Source organism: Calidris pugnax, unplaced genomic scaffold, assembly GCF_001431845.1.
Source record: "Calidris pugnax isolate Ruff unplaced genomic scaffold, ASM143184v1 scaffold44, whole genome shotgun sequence".
In the NCBI taxonomy this organism is placed as follows: Eukaryota; Metazoa; Chordata; class Aves; order Charadriiformes; family Scolopacidae; genus Calidris; species Calidris pugnax.
The window spans coordinates 42,024,274-42,044,829 of NW_015094506.1; the positions used below are offsets into that span (position 1 = coordinate 42,024,274).

At 35.5% G+C, this 20,556-nt stretch overlaps 1 protein-coding gene across 1 annotated transcript in view; it reads right to left on the reverse strand.

Moving 5' to 3' along the window:
* TBC1D22A (TBC1 domain family member 22A) overlaps nucleotides 1-20,556 on the reverse strand; it is a 177,018-nt gene that overhangs the window by 81,704 nt on the left and 74,758 nt on the right. Inside the window, exon 10 of the mRNA XM_014964131.1 lies at nucleotides 9,492-9,567. Within this exon, the coding sequence (XP_014819617.1) occupies nucleotides 9,492-9,567 (76 nt within the window). The remainder of the gene's footprint in view (nucleotides 1-9,491; nucleotides 9,568-20,556) is intronic.

Below are 20,556 nucleotides of genomic sequence, written 5' to 3' on the forward strand. Positions count from 1 at the left end.
CGCTGTGTTTAATGGAACTGAGGATGTGGTTTGCCTTCCTGGCTGCCATAGCACACTGCTGACTCCTGCTGAGCCTGCTGTCAACCAGCACCATCCCTTTCTGTAGGGCTGCCTTCCCACCATTTCTCTCCCAATCTATACTTGTGCCTAGCATTACTCCATCCCAGGTGCAGAATCCAGCATTTCGACTTGTTAAATTTTCAAATGTTGAATAAATCATTGATGATTTCCCAATGCTCCAATCCATCTAGATCCCTCAGCAAGGCCTCTCGTCCCTCATGAGAGACAACAACATCTCCCAGTTTGGTATCTACAGCAAACTTACTAATGGTGCATTGAACTCCCACATCCAGATCATTGATGAAAATATTGAACAGAATCGACCCTAGGACTGAACCTTGATGAATGATGCTGGCAGCCAGTTGCCAAGCAGACGTAGCCCCATTCACCACAACCCTCTGAGCCCTGCTCTTCAGCCAGGTCTTCACCCAATGCACCGTGATTAGCAAAGTTATTCAGGACAAGTACAGAATTACTATTGTCTGTCTGCCTTTGCTCTAGGCAAATTTAGCTGCAAGTTAAATACACTGAAGTGAGATACTATGTTAAATTTATTTTTTAAATGTCACATTTAGATACCTACACTTCAGACTATTATAATTATATATAATCCACTACATCAAGCAGGATGCAAAAAAAGTCAGTTTTGTTTCTAATTGAAGTTACTATCTCACAAACGTTTTTGTTCTTCACACAGCAGAAACAGATTTCATTTGGTTGCATGCAGCCAATGAAAGTAAGTAATGGAGAACAATAAATTGTGCCTGTTGTGATATTTCAAGTACAGTTGTTAATAGGCATAATTAATATCTTGACAGTTGCTTTCTAGTCTGAACAAGTTGAAAAATAGGCTAAAGTCTGTGTGTTATATACAACTGATGCAAGACTGTAATCAAAGATGCATTGACTAAAAAAGCAAATTCTTCCTACTTTGTAAGTAATTGTGAGTAGAGGCTATTTTGCTGATAAAGGTAATTTGGACAGCCATAATCTAAATTTAAATTTTCCATTTCAATGAAAAGAAGTAATTTTGCAATGAACAAGCGAGATATATAATTACTGTCAGCTTTCAGACTTCAAGTATTTTATAAAAAAATACTTCTACTTCAGTTTCTGATAGTAAAGTTATTTTACAGTTTAAAAAAAATACAGCTCTTTTGTCAAAATTCAAAAGAATGTAGAATTACATTTAATAAGTTTCCCAATACTTTAAATAAATGTCTATATAAAGATTTAGTAAAGCAAGTCTTCTGATTAAAGAATAAAATACAATATACAGATGCATTCCAAAGTAGCATACCACCAAAAATATGTATTTTATACAAAAAAAATTTATAACTATTTATAATTTAATAAATGTACTTATTGGATATATTAGTTTGAAAGAGCACATTTATCCACTTTCAACAGATACTTCTTATAGCAGAAGGACCTATACATTTAAAGTATCTATTGTTAATGTTTAATGTCAGCTTCTCAAGCTGTTTTACTGACTTCAGAATTAAAGTTGTATGTGACCACAGAATGACAAACTAAAGCCACAGGTAAGAACAGAAACAACCTGTACTCAAGCATGACAATTGCTGTCTTGACTGGGGGATACTCTCAGAGTGCGTGCCTTGGAAAGCTTACATATATATAAAAGCAGAGAGGAATCAAAAAATAATAGTAAAATTATGCATGAATTGCTGTATTACAGTGGCACAACATGGTCCTGTAGGGGTTTTTTTGTTGTTTTGTTTGTGGTTTTTGTTTGTTTGATTTCTTTTTTTCTAAGGTTGGACTCGATGATCTCAGAGGTCCCTTCCAACCATGGTGATTCTGTGATTCTGTGAAAATGAAAAGTCAACTGGCAGAAAACCAGAAATATTACCAAATTATATTCTCCTCAGGGCCTACAAATGAGAGAATGATCTCTTTGAATCTAGCTCACTAGATGTACAGCTAGTAGCTAGGACTGAGAAGTAGCTTCTTCATACACAAAAGATACAGTCAATACTCCAGTACTAAAAAGCCCAAGACACTGATTCCAAAGCAAAAGAAGAAAACACTGAAAGAGGCAAGACCTAGTTGCCTCAGGGGATCAAATGCAAATAACAATTCTGTGGTATCCGGTGCAAAATGGAGGATACTATTAGGAAAAAAATTTAGTAGCAGTCAAGGTAGATCTACTTTTCTAGCTAACAGTTAAAAATACATCCTACGTTTCCAGGTGGAACTCAGTATTAAAAGTAAAAGAAACAACAGAGAGAAATATGTTTGAGGAGACACTTCTACATCCAGGAGGGATTAACTGGACTTCTGTAGCCTGTTCTTCCAAATTCTGTATGAATTCACAACAGGGTTTATGCCTAATGCTTTTTAAATTTCCCATCTTGTTAAACCTCTTTTTTCTCCCTCTTTTTTTTAAATTGCCATAAAAACAGTAAGTTTTGTCTATTTATTTATTTGCTCTTACAGGGGTCAGGAATTTACAAATGATTTATGTTAAACCTCTTTTTTCTTCCTCTTTTTTTAAATTGCCATAAAAATAGTAAGTTTTGTCTATTTATTTATTTGCCCTTACAGGGGTCAGGAATTTACAAATGATTTTACAGTCAATCTCAACTCTTGCTAAGATATCTGAACTCTGTAATAGCATACAAATGTAATCTCCATGGTAAAACATAAAAATATGATTTAAAAGAGATATTAAATAATTATAATGCCCAGTGAGCAGCACTTAGGAGTGGATTAAAGTATAATACAGTAATTACAACCATAAAATCAGATAAAAAATAACTACTGGTGAGCTAAGTAAGATGCCTTTGTTAAAAAGAAAAAGCGCTTTATGGCACAAATTAATTAAAACAATTATGAAATGCTTACAAGATTTTTAATCACTTCAGCACCGAGCTGACACATAAAGATGGACCAACAGAGACGGTCCTTATTAATCACTAATTTTCAACAGCAGCAGTAAGGTCTAAATAAATTCTATTTCCATTTCCAATTCAAAATGCTTCCGTATAGTTAAAGTTTTTTCAACTATTACAATTAGAGTTCTTTTTTCCAGATACTTCAACACAATCCTAGTTCAAAATTATAGTGTCAGTAAAATGCTTTACAATATAATTAAACGTGAACATAATTTTGCGCATCAATTAAGCATTCTTTAACCATACATTAAAAAAATCATTAGCATGATTGAGTACATTAAAAAGATTGATCAAATGTCACCTATTACCACAGTTTCATCATCAGTTCCTTGTATGAACACCCAAGATTCAAGTAAAAGAACCAGATTAGTTAATTTGTATCTATCACGGTATATTGAACATATCGCTTGTTCTGTGGGTTCTTACTAAACAGCTGTATGTTGTTTAATAACAAAACATATTAACCTTGGTTGATATTTTGCCTTTTTGAGATTCAGATTATCCCAAACAAAAAAGCAAAATAATTTTTCTCTGCGATTTAAAAAGCTCAATCAGAACAGAAACTGAATGTTCTTTTAGAAACTATGGAAGTATTAAAACCACTAAACGGTTCTCTCTAGGCACTTTTTGGGCTTAACTCATCATATCAAATTAAGTTCTGAGCAGAACCATGAAACGTTTGCGTTTGAAGCACTGGGCGGTTTTATGGGAATAAGCATCTTTGTCTTTTGAGACGAGAACCTGCTGAATGCCAAACACCAAGGCAACGTTCAGAGGAGTAACTGTAGGAATCCCAAGTGGAGCCTGGACTTTTGAAACTTTAGCAGCCCAGAAAGAACACACAGCTCTTAAATCAACTCAGACATTAGAAAGTTTAATTCCACCAGCACTAATCCTATTCTAAACATCTCCAATTAAATAAGAAAACATAACACGATACATAAATACTAAGAATTATATCAACCAAACTTTAAGACATATCTACAGTAAATATTTGAAAGCATGAAAAGTACATAGGATGGTGGAATTAAATAAGCTCTGTCACTGTGGATAAACAAAAATACATATAAAAATAAAAATTTTTAATTGACTAGATTTTGACCTTTTGAATAATTTGACCTGCACGTATATACGCACAACATATATAAATATATAAAAAAGATTAATATTTTAAATCTCTATGTGCATAAATAGAAAAAATATGTGCAAAGTACAAATTTAAGGCCATGACATGAAAGCATTTCTGTGGCATTATTTATGTAACTGTAGATAAGTGACCAACTAAGACATTTGGAACCTGAGGCAGATATAAGGAAATAAAGTGTGATTAGTAGAGCTAACATTAAGTTGTTCAGAACATCAAAGTAAAACACATTATCTTCAAATGAAATGCATATTACATAATGAAAAAAATATATTTACAATATGGCAACAGTTAAAAAAAACAGGACTTGAGAAATCCTCAATATAACATAGTTTTAGATGTTGAAAGAACATTTTAACTCCACCTATGCATAAGTAAAAATATTTTCCCAAACAATGCTATGTAGTATTTAATAAAACAATCATTCTTTAAAATAATTTAAATATAACAACTTCAATTTTGCACTAAAATACCAGAAATTACCCCAATTAAAATATTGTATGTAAGAACACCTGCAGTAACTCTCCAAAACAGATGGCCAGAAGATGTGTTCACAGTGGACACAGCAAAAATACTGAAATATTACTGAAACTTTAAAAAGTTTAGCTGAACTCCATTTTTAAAAGAAGTGGCGGTGGTGAAATACAGCAACAGAAAGAGCTTTTTTTTCTTTCTTTTTAAAAATATTTTTCTGCATTTTTCTTTTTCAATTTCTTGTTATTAAGATTCAAGGGCCAATTCTACAATAATATTGGTGGCTACTGGTGCAAGAACCTGGAACACTAATAACACAATTTATTTAACTACAAGAAAACATGAGCACAGCTCAGGGTATGCAGAACATGGATGCAAACCCCAGAATCTTTTCTAAAGAAGTTACAGAAAAAAATCTTCCAAACTTACCCTCACAGAAGATGCACAATATTTATTCTAAGTTGAGTGGTCAATACTGCTTTTATAGTTTATTGTCTATGAGAATGAGAAGCTGACATAAGTAAAAACACACTTGTAATAGGCTAGTTTATCTTTTTTCTAGAACTGCCTTCTTGCTAATTTGGACAATTTTATGCAATTTTAACATCTTTTATCAATGTTGGGAAACCCAAGACTACTTTTATCTACAAATGCTCAGCCTTCTCCAGGTGGCTACCTCATACTCTAATGTAATTACCAGACGTCTTACGGTAAACTGAAGAAGCTGAGACTCTCCTAAGCATGAAACCAACCAAATGCTAAACACCTGTAAATTCTGGAAACACAAAACCTGAATTAATTTTGGCATTCCTACACCACATTTCTTTGCTTTCAAACCTAAATGAAGCAAAAATGGATGACAGCATGCCACGTGGTTTTACAAACCATGAGAGATAGTTCATGATTTAGAGCAGTAGCTCTTAGAGCTACTGACATTACAGGAAACAGAAAAGATAATTAGCTATAACAGATGCCTTATATTATTGAGCTACCTATTGATCCTTCCTCTCAATATTTTTGTATAATTCCTAGAAAAATCTGAATGTGATGACAAGGAGATAAATGAAATTAAATCATGTTTTATCTTCAAACTCCATCTGGTCTGTAACAACATTCTATTAACAAACTCAAAAATTCGATTAAACACAAGATTCACCAAAATTATTTTCTGGAGTTTAAGCAGACCGAGATCATGATTAAATTAACAGAGTAGCTCGGCTGTTTGAAGTCTACTGCAATGTTCTGCAGTGTAGGCACAAGGACAGTTCCTATGAGGGGAGCTGTGATCCATAAGGCTGGGTTAATGAAGGTTGCTTGAACCACTAACATAATGCATTAACACTTTCTGAAGGGCGAGCATCATTTTTCATACACTGGTAATCCATTATTATTAGCAAACAAGCTGTACCAGTTTCATCCACTCACGCAGCTACTTATTATGTTAAGATTCTCTTCACCATGCAGTTACCCAGCATCAAGAAAATAATGTTACACAGTAGCAACAGGAACATTATTTTCTTCCACAATAACCTTAATTAGCACTTAGGATATTTACAGTAAATACAGATAATGAGATTTCTTTTTTAAAAGAAAAGTTACTGAATTCATATCAACCATACATTTCCTTTTAGCTAGTATAAAGATAAAAAGACAAAAGCAAAAAGAAATGGAGAAGAGTAAAGCACAACACAATAACATATAATTTAATCAAACTACATCATGTATCCACCAGAAAGCCAACCAGGTCACGACCCCTTACTTGAGACATCCAAAAGTTTATAAAATTACACCAGTGCACAGCCATCATTGCCTACCTAACAACTCAACCTTTATTTTAATCTTACATGTACTTTGGTGCATTTTTTTAGAAGAAGGAAGTAACTGAGTGGACAGTCTTCCAGACAAAAAGAAACAATCCAAAGAACACTGACAAAATACGTATCCTTTACTATCCAAAACTTTAACTGAATCACTGTATTATAAGGGATCAGCTTTATTAATGGCATCCTTCAGGGGTCAATACTGTGCAACATCTTTATTAACAACTAGTGGACTCTGTGTTTGTGGATGATACCAGATTGGGTGGAGTGGTTTTACATCTTGGAAGTCAGGGCTACTATTTGGATAGACCTTGGCAGGGTGAATCTCCTGAAGTTCAGGAGAGGGACACATTGTGTACCTGGGATGGAACAGTCTCACTCAACAGCACTGACTGGGTACTGAATGGCTGGAAAGCAGCTCTGCCAAAGAGGACTTGGGGGTCCTGGTAGACCTTGGGCTGTACCCAAGTCAGCAGCATGTCCTTGAAGAAAGTAAGGCCAACTGTATACTCGGCTTTCTAAGCAAGAGAGAAGCCAACAGGTCAGGAGAAATGATTGTTCCTCTGTATTCACAGATGCAACCAAGGTAGATAAGATGAAGCACTTTACACATGAAAGGAGGCTGACAGGACTGAATTTGTTCAGTCGTAAAAAGTCTATGACCAGCTGCAACTACTTAATGGGAGAGTGTGACAGAGCCAGATTCTTCAAATACTTCAGTTTCTACAATGAAAAAAATGTGTAATGAAATTTCCCTCACTCTGAAGTGTTATAATCCCCATTATTTTTTAAAACTTGTTTGCTTTAGGCTCTTTTCTACATATGCTACAGGTATGTCATAGGACAACACACACTGTAAAATATACCTGCCATAAGACGATAAATTCCTTAAAGTTAGGATCGTGCTTTGCTTTCTCCATCTATACTACTCCAAAACAAGGAAACCATCCTCTACTACTCAAACCATGTAAACAATCCAGAGTTAAGATTAATCTAAGATGTTACTTTGTAAGTATTTAGGATAGCATGAAAAATCAACATTAAGTAGCAAACATTCATGATGTTCACAAAAAACTACCAGAAAAAAATTCTAGTGCAGAAAAGGTATTGCTCAGTAGTTATCTTTGTTTTTTAAAAAATCTTGGCAGTTATCTACAGTCACATACATTGATAGAAACTCTGCTATAACATACAGCTCAAAGTAAAATATACATTGTATTGGTTGCCTCCTTTATTGAATACTATACAATTTACATCAAAAAACACTGAAGAAAAAATTTGACCCACATTTAGAAAGGCAAATAAACTATTACAGTTTTTGATGCACGACCACTTCAACAATTGCCTATTACATACAGTCCTATAAAGACCTCAGTTAATTATTTTAAATCAGATAAAAATCAGGAATCCACAGTTTACTTTCCATTATAAAGCCTGCAAAAAGACATTTTAAGAAAACACATTTATCTGCTACAACTGTCTGTCTTTATTTTTTTTAATTTAAGTTTAAAGCCTTAAAAATGACGCTTCCCAAACCTAACCATTAAGAAAAGTTATTTAACTCTCTCCCTAATGCATTGAAGGTACAAATAAGTATTCAGCATTTCTTTCTTTCTTAGAAACTAAACAATAATATCTTGTATTATCTTTAATATTTCTGTTAAACAGAACCATAGGGTTGATTATTAGAATGGTATTTTTCATTTTAAAAACTTGGTTAAAGAATTTCTTTATATAAACATTCATTGATCAAGTCCAGGAAGTCTATTTATAGGCATTATAGTCATGTACTTTATCATTTGTTTCTATAAATTATTGAAATGTAAACACCAATATTGATATAAGCACAAAATGACACATAAAAAGACAACCTGCAGATAGATTATTTTTTAAGTAACAAAATACATTGCTTTAAAAATATTTTTAATAAAAACATTTTGCTAGCCTATATACAGAAGTATGCCCTTATGTTTTTAACATTCATTTATGTTTTAAACAAAACAATATATCTACAACAACATATTTACATACATTTACATTGATAGTATAATACTACATGAACACTGTTCTCCTACCCTTAAATTTTGATCACTAAAAACACTGTAACATCCTAAAAGGGCACAAAGAACATTATCGGATATTCAGGATGTAAGTATGTGCAGGTCAAACCAAAATCTGCTATGGTAAGCACTGGGCACAAGAAAAACCTCACAGTATGTGTAATGAAAAGATGGAATTAATCTTTCCAAGAAGATTATCAAATATTAAGCTACACAAGAACTATTTTTCTATCTCATCGTTGGCAGGCTACTGTTGCAAATATATGCCTGGTTCTGCTTGGCAACATTTTGTTAATACTCTATTCATTAATTTAACAAACTATCAAGAGAGTATGTTTAGAATGGGCAAGCATTATCTCTAGCATTTCATTTAATTAAACTCTGTTCTAGCAATATGACAGTCAGCATTTCATGAAGGGAATTATTTTAAGGATGAAGGTAGAAAATATTTCAAAGTGCCCTGCTAAAACATGAAAGCATAATCTAAAATTACCCTTGCACACACTGTAATTTATCTATAATATTAAAGATGTTATTTCCAGAGTTCATAATTAATTGGATTCCACAGAGAAATTATTCAGGCATTCCAGATAGCAAAATGATGCACAAAGGCACAAAACATAGTGCCGAAGGACAACCATAAACAACCGCTGTGACTTGCCCGAATTACAACAATCATTGAGCTTAATGTGAAATGAATACTGGCTGCCTTTTGTATGTGGTCATTATTCTGCTGCAAAGAAATTGCCATTGAATTCTGATTATATTGCCTTAATAAAAAGTAATGAAAGTGGCTCATGCTCTGGTGGCTTTCTTTTAAACGATGCACGACAGCGATCTTCCAAAGGCCAGTGTGCGACAAACTGACTGAGTCTGAGACCTCACCTGAGGAAGGGGATGTTACCCCTCCACTGCAGGTAACTGTAGTGATGCTGGCTTGGCTTCTTGCAAGCGTGTTAACAAAACACTTCCAGTGAAACATCAGTCAGAAATTCAGTTCGCTTTTAAGACTTACCATCAATCCGACTAACAAGTTCCTCCAACATTTTCACTTTCTTCTGAATTCCTGGCTGGGCGAATGTGTAGTTATCCTGAAGGAGAGATCATATACAAACATAAATTTGGTGGGGTGGGAGGGGGTGTGATGGAAGAAGTTTCTTTTCCTTCAATTACTTATCTCAATCCATGTATTTTTCTGTTTTCTTAAGCTGTTCTGTGCTTTGTTTTCACATTTCCTAGGTCTGCTTCTACAGCTAAGCAGTAAATCATCACATTGTACAGTCCTACCTCGAGTGCCCATCTCTAAGAGCACACCCTACAGCTATTACTGCATCAATTGCTTTCTACTTGCTAATCTACTGCCCCTGAAGTTACAGCTTTATTGCAGAAGTCCCATTAGCTTTAAAAGGCTGTCATCGTAAATGCCAAAGTGTGCCACACTAGAGATTTTTTAAGGTGATTTTTTTTCTCATAACTTTACAATTTTATCACAAATCGTGTAGGAAATATGAAAATTTAGCCCCTAATCAGTCACAGGATAAGAATCTGATCTTTAGAAGTTCAGAACAATACCTTCCAGCAGCATAAGAAATCAAATGTCTATTTCAATGGAGTCATGACTGTTCTGAACCCAAGGTTACAGTTAATATCATGAATCAAAATCCAGCACACAAGCTATACAGCTAAAATGGCAGGGTATTTGCATGTATTTGTTTGATTGTATTAACTCTGGATTTTTATATTTTTGGATTGCAGCTCTATAATACAGACTAGAGTTTGAATTAATAAGAAAGAGATATCTCCACTTTACCCCAAAGTGATCAATCTTTTTAAATAAAGACATTATTTAAATACACAGCAATGTTTCTGAATATTTGGTTGACAATCCCTCCACTGAACTCGTTTTGGTTTTCTGTATTTCAAGAAAAGAAAATTACCCATATATATTTTAAAATAAAGTTGCTATGTAAAATTCTTTTCATGTAGCCACTACATACACAGAAAAACAGGGTAAAGGATTTTTCATCTCAACTGCTATTGTTTGAATAATTCCTTGATGAAAATCAATTGAAGAGCTGAGCAAGTATCCAAAAATCATCCTAAAAAAAAAATTTCACTGATGTTGGAATATTAATTATTCTTGAATTGATTTCAAATTTTAATTTGGCCTTAGAGTAAAAGGGATGAATATCAGTTTATTTTCGTGTATCTTGAGACATTGTTCATTTTACTGGGAAAAAAAAAAAGAAAAAAAAGCCTATTGCGTTCAACTTTACTCCCAGCTTTTCTACTTCCTCCCCAACAAGAAGCACAGGGAGGTGGGGAATGGGGGTGGTGGCCAGTTCATAACACTTCATCTCTGCCGCTCCCCATGGGCCATACACCCTGCCAGAAAGCCTACTCCTGTGCAGGCTCCTCTCCATGGGCTGCAGCTTCCACCAACGCACCTCCACCTGCTCTGGCAAAGGGTCCCTCCATGAGCTGCAGAGTGGATATCTCCTCCACCATGGTCCACCGGGGCTGCAGGGGGACAACCTACTTCACACCATGGTTTTCACCATGGGATACAAGGGGAATCTCTGCTCCTAGAGCAGCTCCTCATCCACCTCCTTCACTGACTTCTGTGTCCCCAGGGTTGTTTCTCTCATTTTTTCTCACAGCTGCTGCGCACTGATTTTTCCCATTTCTTAAATATGTTACCACAAAGGCATCACCAGCATCACCAGTGAGCTCAGCTCTGGCTAGCGACAGGTCCATCCTGGAGCTGGCTGGAACTGGCGCTGTCTATCATGAGGCCTCTTCAGTAGACACCCCTGCAGCTCCCCTGCTACCAAAACTTTGTAATGTATTGAACCCGATACAAGTTCTCTGCTAACTTTTGCAGAAAAAAGTGTTCCAGTATCCAACTCTCCTACCTTTTCCTCCCCACAGTTGTGCAAATTTGTTATATTTCCTCATTTACTCCTTGTGTAACTTTGATCATTGATATTAAGCAAAAGACAAACCGAAAAAGTCATTAGTAACTGAGAACAGGATTGTCTTGCCTCAATAGATCTTCAGCAAAGACTTAACATAAAATGCCCTGTATTTCTAACCGCTCTTGACACTTTCTAGTAAGTATTCACCTATGACAAAGTATGCATGAGTACACAACAGAATCCATGATAAACATAAAAAATTCATGCATTGGTGTGCAATATTTAAATTCCTTAACGTTATGCTCAGATTGCTTCCAACACACTTTCAGTGAACTATGCTGACCTACTTCACAGCTCAATGGTTATAATATCCAGTTCAGACTCCGACACATAATTAGTTTCACCTTACAATACAGAAGGGTTAAGACTTTATAATGTCACAAGGGCTCAAAACCTGCTTCAGTCTTTGTGTTAGTTGTCCCTACTTATTCTGTAGAGGCTAGTATAACCACCTCACTGCCCTCCGACCGCAAGTAGGTCTGGCAGGACTTCCTCTCAAAAAATAATCATTATAATTTAAAATAAAATATTAAAATTACAGCCTTCACTAAACACGAAAAAAAAAAAAAGGAATTACCTAACACGTTTTTAAGTTAGAGAAATTCTAAATGGAAGAAACTTGATTAGAAAGTGAAAATAAAGGAAAAAAAGCACTGAGCAAATTTAACTGGGACTATCCTCCTATACTCACAAAAGGCAAGGTGGTGGGCAGGAGGGAGAGTGAGGGAGATCACAGTTTCTAAAAGCATGTTTAACCACTGCGTATCAAGTCCCATCCATCTTGCTAGCTCTATTCTGAACGCTGACCATAAGATATAACTTGCAAAGATGTTTACTTTAAAAAGTAAGTCCTAGAGTATCCTTTTCTGTGGATACACTGAGAAACTGACACTGAGTGAGCTACAGATGGTCTTAATTGCATTCTTAATATCTTCCAAATGTTATAGTATCTACACCATACAACTCTCCCATTTTGTATTTGTCTATCAGGAACAAAACACCGAAGTAGATTATAGTATTTTTCAACCATATATATACAAGAGAGTCTTATTAGTCACTCTGATGCATATTGTAACAAATATACTCTATTTCCAACCACCATACGCAGCCACAATACTGACAGCTATCTGTGCAAAATATTACTACCTTATGACAGAGTGCTAAAAAGAACACAGATGCTTGTTAAATGCATGTTAAATGTACTTCTACAGCAACTGTTCAGTAAGTTCAATGTATCTCCATGTCATTTTAATTTTAAATATCTTCCAAAATACTATGAATACTTCATAACAATGAGTCTGTAGTAAATCTGAAAACCTTTCTTTCCAACTTCAATTATTTCAATTACACGTGGAAAAGGGAATATTAACAGCATTTGTGAAGGCCATCTGGTGTACAAGTACAAAGACAGATGTAAGCACACACAGAAAGAATCAAATACATACTGAGTATTATATATAACTATAATAACATATGTATATTAGCAATTATATATAAAAATTTGTAAGTAATATATGCATATATATACTTCTGTGTGTATACATAAACAGATATACTTTATTTGCACATTTACACACAAATGAAAACACACTACATTACTTTTTTGACTCATTCCTTAGGAAATACTTTCAAGTTTCAAAATGCAACTTTTCTTACCTAAACATCAGAAATTTTAAAATTTTAGATCCTGTGCGCTTCTGCACTGATTTATATTATTTAAAAATACATAGAAGGAATTTCAGCATATTGAAAATTGCTTCCCACAGTCATAAAAAGAAACAAATTTGCAAGTCTCTAAGCTAAGAACCTTGGGGAAACAATGCCCTCTGAATGAATACAGAACCTTACTGCACTACTTCATATATTGCACATATGACCTTTACTGCAGTTATCATTATCAGGAATACTTTCTATTTTGAAAATTCAGACTTGGCAGACTTTAGCTAAACTAGGTCCCCCATCCTTTTCTTTAAATAGGTGATGACTGGATAATTTTAAGAGAAAGTTGAAGAGGAAAGAAAAACCACCTTTTCTATCATCATGGAATGAGAAATAGAGCCAGCCAAATTGAAAAAAAACCAACCACACTGTCAATAATTTGAGAAGCACAAGTATAGGCACAGTACTTCTCATCTTTTCAGGTCACACAAGCTGTTCACCCACAACATACTGATGAAAATATCAGAACCATTTACAGAAGCAAATACAAAGTTTTGACACAAAGTCTTCCTGTGTTGTTTGTTTTTAATAAGGTTTTATTAATCAGATCAGAGCTTTTAAATCTAAAGGATACACTAAGTAATTTGTATAAGACATACCTAGGGGTCTATTTTCTCTATGTATATTTAACAATTCCTATACATCAATTTAGGTATGAATTTAGGTATGTTAAAGTATATTATCACATGAACAAAAGATGACTGAAAAAAAAGGGGTCTTCTCAATTTATTTTTTTTAACTTAAGTACTTCATTCACATACTTGTGAATCCTTTAAGTAAACTCCTATTAAAAATCCTAGTTCACTTTGCTGTCAAAGTTATGTGAAAAGATGGGGGCAAGGGGAGGAAAGCATGACACTTTGATGACAACAACCAGCATATATATTAACACTACTCAATGGTAAGCACAATTTATGCAAAATGTTTCTTGAAGGTGAAAATGATAATGTAAATACAATCTTAAATACAGTTCAGGGGAGAGGGAGTGCACATGCACAAGAACAAACACACAAGCGTGCTGGAGTACGCTGTTTGCACATACTCTGTAGCATGTGCCATAATTAGTCCAAGATACTTCCTTTAAAAAAGAAAACTTCCAACTTCTGTGATTATTAAGCCTGACTCATGAAAACTTAACATTTCCTAAGCAGTAGGAAAGAGAATTACAATGCATTGCCACCCAAAATTTTCTACACACAAAAGAGTATTTTATTTATTTCTACAGAATAGGATGAAAAAAGCGACATCTTATTAAAAAGCAGGTACTGACTTTCCTGTTATAATAGTATCCATAGTCTCAGAATCAAAGACTCGATCTTCTACTGGGCTATATAATCAAATCTCAGTTTTACACGGGTGGATGTATTATAAATTACAGAAATTGTTAAAGTAGCAATAAAAGAAGTGCTCAGGGTATATTTTTGCACTACAGCATAGGCCAAACAGTTCAAATCTGGGTAAGAGCTAGAAATCATAAATATGGACACTTACAGTCCCAAAAGCTGATGCTGTATATTTTAGGTAGAAGACAAAATATTTTTATTCTGAAGCATAGTGACAGCACAGTATATTTCATCTAAAGAACAGAAAACAATGCCTTTTATATAAGTATTCAGAATGGATTACAGATAGATTTGTTCTCTTCCTGAAAATGTTACTCTCAGTGACAGGCTAGAAAACTGCATTATTGGCTTCCAAAGAGACGCAGGCTCCTTAAGAGCTTCTGAAGACCCCTATCCTGAAGAAAAACTACAGCCCCCAGGATAAATCCCACTGATGTCCTCAATTTTCTGTTAGTTGCAGTTCCAACAAAGGCTTATTGTTACTAACTTAAAATTGGGTACTGGACCAAACAGAAGAACCATGTTGTTTTTTCCCTTTTAAGAGCAGCCAGCAGCAAATGACTACAGGGGATGATAAGAGCAAAATAAGCCTGCTGGGCTATGCTTGGGGCATTCTTTCAGTCTTCAGTGATGAGACTTCCCTAACTCAAGGTGGGATCCTGGTAATTAAAGTTGTTTAAAGGTTTTTCTTCAACCAAACTTCAAACTGTTCAGCTTCTACATTCATGGAAAACGCTTTTCATCCTTTGACAAGTAGCCCCACAGCTTAGTTACTCAAACTCTGGTTATTTCAAGCCCGTCACTCAGCAGTATTACAAGATATTACCTAGGTCTTGCATCAGAAGAGACGGAAAGCAACTACTCCCTATTCACCTTCTTCATGCAGCTCATCATTTTAAAGACTTCTATTACATTCCACCACTTAGCTAAGTCATCCAAGCTGAAGAACTTAATCCATCACCCAGAAATGGTTCCATACCTTTGATCACACTTATCTTGCTCAGTTATTATTTTTTTTAACTTTCAATCCATCATTTCAAAATGGGATGGACATCCCAGAGAGATTAGAACAGCGTACAGCACACCGAGCACAAGCTCATTTTAGGTTTCGAAAGTAGCAAAGTGATGTTTTCTCCTTCAAGGACTACTTACATAAACGTTTCTCCTCCCTACGTGGTAGCAGGTAATGCTTCTACTATGGACACTCAGCTTCTTTATGAACTTCCGGTAAAGGACTTTATTAGAATGCCACAGACTTACTGATTCCTTCCAAAAGCTGACAGATTTGTACTGCATTACAGGAGTTATAAAAAAATATTAAATAATATAGTTTTTATCCTTTAGCCATTAATTCTTTTTATTTTTACACTTTCTACGAACTTTCCTGATGTGGATGGCTAGTTGTCTATGCTCTCCTGAGTCACCTTGAAACCATTTTGAAAATCTGACATCATATCCACCCCTTTCTATTCATCTCATAGCAAAGCAGCTTTGAGCATTGATCTTGTTTACCCTACCAGAGACCCTCATAGGAGATAATCACAGATATATTTCAAACTGAGCAGAGTTAGCAACCACCTCTGAAATTCTTCCTAGGCATCCTGATGTACAGTATTCTAGTGATGCATTTGATCTTCTCAAACTGTTGGGAGGTATATAAGTCCTCCAGTGACCAAGCAAGCCACTAGAAATGTCACGAGAGTCCCAAAAGATCTCTCATGCTCAGGCACTAGTCCAAACTCAGCAATTTTCATGTAAAGCTCATTGTTGTGGCATACTCCTACTATATAGTTCAGTGATTATCACATGCAATAGATTTAACTGCAATTCTTCTAAATCAACACACGATTCATACTTTGCAAAGTAGGTGCTGATGCTACATGGCTCAGGCTCACTGTTAACAACAGTCTCAGTGTAGACAAGTTTGAAGGATCATTTATTCAAAAAACCTAAAATGTTGACATTTTTAATCTCAGTTTTTGGTACATCTACTTTGAAACAATGTGTCTGAGGACAGATGATCAACATCTATGATAGAGCCCTTAGCTGCTCTGACTAAATCTACTCAGAGCCATACAGGAAGACCACAGCAGATATTTTTCTTTTTTTTACACATTTTAACTATTCCAAACTTTGAACAGACAATAACAAACATGCCTTAATTACTGTCACATCAAAAGAACAGGATGAACATAACAATTGTGTTAATTACATTCCAACAGCTCCTAGTTACAACAACTCCACTGCCTGAGTTTGTTTAATGATTTCCTAGTGTTGTTCAATAAAATGTATTTTTTCGTCAGGTACTAATAAAGTCTTCAAAGAACTCTATGAAGAGGAGCTTCAAACAAGACTTTGAAGATCTGAAGGTCCTTTGGAAAAGGAAAAGTCACACAGAATGACACAATACTTCATGTGTTTTGCCCTCAAAAATGTCTGCCCTTAATAGTCTTCATTCTTATCAGTAATTTCTGTGTATTCTGTGTAAGAACATTCTCTTGATTGAGAAAGGTAAAACCTGCTTACAGAAAAAATTCTAGGCTCTTGTTCTACTTTGAATATTCTGTTCCTTCGTTCTAAATTTAGACCACCATAACATAGTATTCGCTCCCATAGATTATGTAAGGAACAGAAGCAGACATCGGAGCAGGGATACAGAGAGCATTCAGGATAGAAGCACCTGTTTGTGGTGATGCTTATCTTTGAGTCTCACATATGACATGCAGATAGAGTAACAGACAAATACCATTTAGGGGTAGCATTTAAGAAGTGATTGCTAAAACTGTTGAAGTTGGCCATTTCTAATTAGAAGGAAAGCCATTCTAGAATCCTGAGCAAGTCTGTCCTGTTTGCAGAACCTATTTCTCATGAAATTTCTCATGTTTATGACCTTCCAATTAATATCTATATTTGAGAAACAGGACATTTGAATTTAAAATTGACTGGAATTTAGAAATAGCTTTATGGAAGCCACTGATAATTAAAAGAATAAAAGTAATCCCAAGCAGTTGTTCTTTCATCACAAATAGAAGTCCCCATTCAACAATGAACTCAACACAATTCTGAGCAAGCAATCCATTGTTTTTCCTTAGAATAGTCATAGCTTCAAGAAAAAAAAAATCACAACATGTTTTGTCATTCTCTGGATCCATCTTGGACAAGACACGAGCATAAAATGAACAATCTGGATTTCTGGAAATTGCTAAACAGTTATTACCATATAGAAGTTGTATTTCACAGATGGAGTTAGAGCGATCATAGCTGCAGGAACAGCCACAGAGTATGAATATGCAAAGAGAACTACATACAGAAATAACTATTGCTATCATTTCTGACAATCCCTCACAGGACTTCCACATTTCTAAAACACACATTTCCGACTGCGACAGGATCTGTTTATACAGAAACAGGAGCATGACTGCAGTACTGTCTTTCAGTATCAGCTACACAATGTTAGTGGAGACTCTGAAGGGTGCTTGGGAGACGGTTATATCATGTATCACATTTTCCCTGAACGTACCACATTTGCGGTGCCATGTTCAGCTGAGGAAGGCAGGAGGACAGACTACTTTCTCCATTCAGCTAAGCTTACCAGAAGCGTTGGGCTGATGCACACCCAGAAACCCTAGACAACCTACTGCAGCACTTGCACAGGTACATCCTGTGGTACCTGAGATGCAGGAACTTGACCCCTGCATGAAAGCACATACACAACAGACATGTTTCCCATGACAAGAGACAGATGGGAGACACTTGCGGTACATATTCCTTATATCTATCATGGCTAACATTCCTTATATATATAATAATCCTTATATCTGTCTATCGTGGCTAACAAAACCATATTCTCAGACAACAGACCTGCAATTTATCATAAGCCTAAACTAGCTACCCAAACAAACTGCAGAGATGATCAAAAACTTTTCTTGGAAGAGTTTAATGAAAAGATAAAAAAAAAACCACACACACCAATCTCTGACCTATTTTTTCCTTAAAAATAAATCTTTGGGAGGTCCTGTGAAGAATTTTCAGAAGAGCTAGCGTCAGGTATTTCTGCATGTACTTTTCAACATCTGAGCTCCATGCTATTCATCTGTTCCCGCAGACCTCTGAAAGGCTTTCCAAGCAGCATTTCATCCATCTGTCCATGCATCCCTCCCTCCCTCCCCAATTCAGGCTTGAGGCACACATTAGCAACAACTTTCCATAACTCAGAAGCGAGAAAGAACTTTGCAGGATTCCCTTTGCAGATCATAAATCTTACTATTTAATCAGCCATAGAAATAGCTAATATATACCTCAGTATACTCCAGTTCCTGGAAATGAATTATCTCCCTTTTATTGTAAAAATTCCCAGGCCCTGATCAATAATGATATTAATATTTTAGTGCTATTTTTAATACATCTGGTTAGATCATTATGCAATGCATATATTTCCCCTTTGGTTATTTTATTACCATTATCCTTGAAGTTAAAATGAAGAGTTATACTCCATTTTATACATGAACATTACATTTTCAGGTGTCACAGATCAGCATGAACTTTTTACTTGAATGTTAACGGGACTCTGTTGAGTAAAGTGTTATAAAGGATGATTTAGTAATAAAAAAAAATCTAATTATGATAGATAAATGGGAATGCCTACTTAATTAAGTGGAAAAAATACTTGTGGGATAAGTTCTAGTTTTCCCAAATGCACACTCATTACTCCTACAGGTGAAAATGCAAAAATGCTCATGCATCATCTACAGTTTAGAAGTGTTCTAAAGACAACCAGCTTTATTATGAATATGGTGGATTGACGTTTGAAACGTTTTATCTTTTGATTGTTCAACTTCAAATGCAAGACAGTTCTGGAAATTAACCAGCTATAAAAAATCTAGGAATACACAATTGTTATTCACAATAGGAATACACCAAACTACTGTTATATAGATTACAAATGTGAAATTATCAACTAATGCATTGAAAGTAATCAAGAACGGTAGTCTTACTTAGATATATTTTGCACATGGCCACACACACCCTCAGAAATACATTTTCATAAATCGGCATTAGAGCATCTTGCAAGAATACAGGCTGGAGACAAAACGGCTGGGGAGGAGTTGTATGGAAAAGGACCTGAAGTCTCAACAGACAGGAAGCTCACTCAGATTGAGCTAGTGGTATGCCCTGGCAGCAAAGGTGGCCAGCAGCCTAAGCAAAGTGATTATCCCTACCTCAGCACTCATTGTGGAATTACTGAGGTTGGCAGGGACCTCCGGAGACCATCTAAGTCCAACCCCTGCCCAAAGAAGGCTCACCTGGAGCAAGCTGCTCAAGGCCATGTGCCAGTCAGGTTTTGAATTCCAAGGAGAAAGACTCTATAACATCTCTGACCAAACAGTTCCAGAATTTGATCATCTTTACTGCAAAGATATTTTTTTTTCTAATGTTTAAAAATAATTTCCTGTATTTCAAAACCACGTCTAGAATACCACATCCAGTTTTAGGAACCTCAATACTAGAAAAACATGAATAAACTGGAGCAAGTGCAAAAGGTCACCAAGATACTCAGAGGTACAGAGCACATGCCCTGTGAGAGGCTGAGAAAACTGGGGTTGTTCAGCCTGAAGAAAAGGCGGCTTCAGAGGCACCTAGGAGCAGCCTGCTAAAATCTATGTTACCAAGACGACAGAGCTCAGCTTTTTATAGTGGCGCATAGTGGGAGGATAAGAGACAAACAGCATAAACAAACAAGACATGTTCCATCTGGCTATAGGGAGACATTTTTTCAACATGAGGACAATCAAGGATTGGAACAGGTTAACCCCAGTCTCCATCCTTGGAGGTTTCAAGACCCAACTGGACAAAACCCCGAGCAACCCAATTTGACCTCAGAGATGACCCTACTTTGAGCAGGAGATTGGACTAGATGATCTGTAGAGGTCCCTTCCAGAATTATCTTATGTTCTTATGATTTTAGTGGTTCTGATTTGTTTTCTTGAAAGAAGTAAGAAAAGTCACAGTGAGGTATAATCTTATAAAGATAAAGAAGCCG